Source organism: Polyodon spathula, chromosome 10, assembly GCF_017654505.1.
Source record: "Polyodon spathula isolate WHYD16114869_AA chromosome 10, ASM1765450v1, whole genome shotgun sequence".
NCBI classification, from domain to species: domain Eukaryota; kingdom Metazoa; phylum Chordata; class Actinopteri; order Acipenseriformes; family Polyodontidae; genus Polyodon; species Polyodon spathula.
In genome coordinates this window covers 35,873,467-35,877,653 of record NC_054543.1, presented here as the reverse complement: position 1 = coordinate 35,877,653, position 4,187 = coordinate 35,873,467, and the positions used below count along the sequence as shown (strand labels likewise).

Sequence of the window (4,187 nt, the reverse complement as noted above, 5' to 3'; positions counted from 1 at the left end):
TGTATCCCCCCCCCCCCCCCCAGTGGAACTTGATTTATTATTTATCACAACCACATAATTCCATGTCGTGCATTTTGTAATCATTGTATTACAGCAAACATTAGTAACATAAAGGCTGCCTTTTTGTAGGACACCTATGGGTATGAATATCATTAGTACTATAGAATTATTAAATTTAGATCACCCATGTGGTACACCAGACAACTAATCTCTGATTAATAGAAATTACCAGTAAGGTCATTTCCTTAAGGATTTACTCGTTAGCACGACAGTGCTGAAAAACTTTTTTTTAATTATAAGGATCACCCTGACACCCCTCCCCCCCCCCCCCCCCCCCCCCCCCCCATATATTAATTAATTTCAACTATCATTTCTGTTATTTCACCTTATACAATATTTTTTTACAATAAATGTCCTTTTCTGTAGTCTTGCACTAATTAATCACTACACTGCTAGAACATCATTAATTAAATGTTTGTAAGCTTTTAATATTCCAAGCATTCCTTCTGTAAATCAAGTGTAGATATGCGGAAGGAGTACATTTTTGTACTGCTCTGTGTTGTCCATTCATTTCTTTTTTTTTTTTTTTTTTTTTTCTTTTAATGTTGTGGTTTTCCGGGTTTGTTTTGCAGCTGTACATACAGTGGTGTGATGAAAACACAGCAAAGGAGGTGAGCACTTTTAGAGCATTTATCTTAATTAAAATTTAATGAAAGAGAGCTTTCTTCACAATCGCAACTCTCACTTCATAAATGATATATTGTGTTTTACAGCATTAGTAATGTAGTGTTCACTTACTGTGCCTGCACATACATCATATACATTTTCAGTAAGATATGTGGACCTTTTTTTTTGTTTTCTTTCAGTAGTGACTTTTTTATATCTTATAGATGTGTATGCTGTTCAATGAAGATACATTTTAAATTGAATTCCGTTGACAGGCTTATTATAAGCAAGAAAGAATGCAATGTGGTCATTCAAATTTTTTTTCCTTGCAATGCGTTCCTGCTACATATCTTTGAAATGATTTGTTTAGTACACTGTAAATGCTTGATTTTATTTGTTTGATCTTAAATAAGGACTCAAGTTGTTCGCATTTTTATTTTGGAAGATCACTAGGCCTAGATTTAGCTCTCCTTACACATGGCCTCTGAATCACGTGTTGGCCTATCAGAAGCAGTGGGAAGTTCGACGTAAGATGAAAGCCATTGGATGGGCAGGGAAGACTCTTGATCAGGTTAGTTGGGCTGTAGCTGATTTTGCTTGAAATGGTTACAATGTGGCTGGCTGTTTTTTAAAATCGTAAATGTATTGATTGTCTTAATGCCACCTTGTCTCCTTGTGTAAGCACAGTAAGTATTAAATGTTGTCCCTTCATTTTTTCATGCCTGTATTTTTTTTTTTATTTGAGATGCATTGGATTCAGGTCAATGTGGCTTCTGTTAGCTATAGACGTACCTTTTCTTGGAAATATTCAAAAAATATTTGTCGTCATATAAATACAGCCACAAAAATAACAGTAGTAATAGTCTGTAAAACAAGTATTTCCCCTTGGCACATTACTATTAAAATATTAAGTCCCGAATCAGGTACAGATTTGTAGCCAAGAAAGGTTTTACTGTAGAGTCTGCCTCCTAAGAGATACTTTAAACATGTTTTGTTGCGATCATTCTTTTATAAGGTTTATGAAGATGTAAATCAGTGCTTCCAAGCTTTGTCACAGCGACTGGGGACACAGCCTTATTTCTTCAACAAACAGTAAGTTTATTTCTATGCATAAGTTAAGAATATCCTACAAATGTAATAATGGAGGACTTGCTTGTCTTGTAACACTTTGTTTATTCATTTGCACAATCTGTCATGTCCAGATACTTACTTCTTTTTTGTTTTTTTTTGTTTTTTTGTTATTTAAATGTTATCAGAACATTTATTGTTGTTTTTTTGTTTGTTTTTGTGGCTTCCAGTGCATTTTAATATACCGTCATTTGGATTTGTCAGCTGCTCCTGTAGCAGATTTATAGTTGATGCCTGTGGAGTGACCACTCTAGTTGGTAGGACTTCGCAAAAGGTCAACTCATGAGGGAGGGGTCCATAGGTAAAGACAGGGACATGTTTCAAGCATGCACTGTCTTCCTTTGATTTTGCTGTTATGTTTATTTCCATTTGTTTAGCCTTTTTTTTTTTTTTTTTTACAAAAGAAATGGACCAAAGACTGACACCATGTAGGTTTCATTTTCATTGGTGTCAGGCTGCTTGGCCGATGAAAAGCCCAGAAGGGCAAACCGGACAAACTTCACGTGTGCACCCACCCTTCAAAGGGGCTTGGGGGGGGGGGGGGGGGGTTGTTATGCATGGTAGCTGCAGGGGAGACCAAGGGAAAAGACTTCCAGTCCCCTTTTCTTTTTATTTTGCCTGGTGGGTGAAGGGTAGCCAGGCAAAATGATTAAAGTACTGTACCCTACTTAAATTTTTTTGTTGTCAGTGGACTGTACTCACATATATTTTCTTTAATTTTGAGTGCATTGGGAAATTATAATGAATCTGTTAATGGCAGCAGGGTTTGTCACAAGCTTGGGGAATGTATAATAAATTGCAGTAATAAAAATTTAGATTGCATGCATCAGTGAAACCTTTGGAGGTTTCATTTAATTTAGTTACAAAATGCCAGCAGCTGACTGGGCATCTGAGGTGCTGTCTTGAGAATGCACATTGTTTTGAATTGCGGTATGAACCTGATTTCAAAACTGAAGGGGAAAAAAAAAGTCTTTTAAACAAAAAAAAAAAAAAGAAAGAATCCCTTAAATGTTTCTCGTTTTCAGGCCTACTGAACTGGATGCTCTAGTCTTTGGACATCTGTTCACAATTCTTACAACTCAGCTCACCAGTGATGAATTAAGAGAGAAAGTGAAGAACTACAGTAACCTGTTGTCATTCTGCAGGAGGATAGAGCAGAACTTCTTTGAAGACCATGACAAAGACAGCATTACAAGTTCAACCTCTCGCTTATCAAAAGGCTCTTCCTGGATGTAAACTTTTACAGCTGTAAGATCCCCTTCCATTGCGTAATAATGAGGCACACAAATAACTAGACTATGATACCTGCAACACAACAGTACATACCACTGGCACATGGTGATCTATGACATTATATAGAAAAATGATTGTTAAAAATATCCAGATGTGTTTTCTAACAAAAAAAATAAAAAAATGAATGAACCATTTGATTTCAAGCACGGAGAGAATGCAGCTTTAAAAGTGACACATTTAATGAAACTTTTAATTTAATAGGAATCTGACTAATTCTACTCACATGTTCGGGAATTGTTGATTTGCTCAGTTTTTCATGTCGTACACTTTTGAAAGCCTTTGGCCTTCACTGTATCTGCATACAATGCATTAAAGCCAAATGTATAAAAAGTACACTTCCTTGTCTTTGATCTTGCACAAAGCATCTGCACTGAGCCCTTCACATATGTAGACATCACAGAGCCTTCAGCTTCCACCACAGAAGAACAAAGGGCAAACAATTTACATTACACATTAGAGGATTATCATGTTAGCTGATATAGCCTCAAACTGGTAAAGCTGCTCTTTTCTCAGGCCTTAACAAGTGTACTCTTCAAAGAGGAGCTTTGTGTTTACAAGGTGATTAGCCTCTGTTACACATTTGCATTCAAATGATGACTGTCTTTTAAAAATCAGGTGTGTGCTGGGTCACCACACCGAGAAGAAAGCTTGTTCTACCGTCGGCTGGTCTGGTCTGTAAATCTTGTTTCTGTTAAATTGTTTGAAGGTGTGTGGAGCTGCTCAATACCTCGTTTTATCTTTGTATCTCACTGGGTTATTTAGGATACATTGGGGTTTGTTTAGGATTGCTTCTTAATGCAATTTGGATTCCTAGCAGCCTGACACCAATTGACCTGTGAGTGTTGCCCATGTCATCTTGCCACAACATTGGCCCCACAGTAAGGTCATTACAATGCATATCTGTTTAGGCAAACTGCTCCTGGCACTTTGTAAACTTAAGACACTGCCCAATTAGAGCAAAGCTGTATTTGTCCTAAAGCTGTGAAGCAATTAGCTAAAATTCCAGTCTGTTCCTAAAACTTAGCAAAGGTTAGTGTCTGTCAGCATGGTCATCAGTGACCCAGGTCCTATTCAGTAACAGATACTCATGACCTCCACAT

At 37.0% G+C, this 4,187-nt stretch overlaps 1 protein-coding gene across 2 annotated transcripts in view; it reads left to right on the top strand.

The window, feature by feature from the left end:
• The window catches only part of LOC121322454 (metaxin-2-like), an 18,007-nt gene extending 14,587 nt beyond the window's left edge, over nt 1-3,420 (top strand). The window contains exons 7-10 of one of the 2 annotated variants that reach the window (XM_041262468.1): nt 633-671; nt 1,112-1,237; nt 1,682-1,758; nt 2,940-3,420. In XM_041262468.1, the coding sequence (XP_041118402.1) occupies nt 633-671; nt 1,112-1,237; nt 1,682-1,758; nt 2,940-3,030 (333 nt within the window). In that variant the 3' untranslated portion in view covers nt 3,031-3,420. Of the gene's footprint in view, nt 1-632; nt 672-1,111; nt 1,238-1,681; nt 1,759-2,819 lie in introns of both variants that reach the window. The other variant, XM_041262467.1, reaches the window with a different exon arrangement.
• The last annotated feature ends 767 nt before the right edge of the window (nt 3,421-4,187 follow it).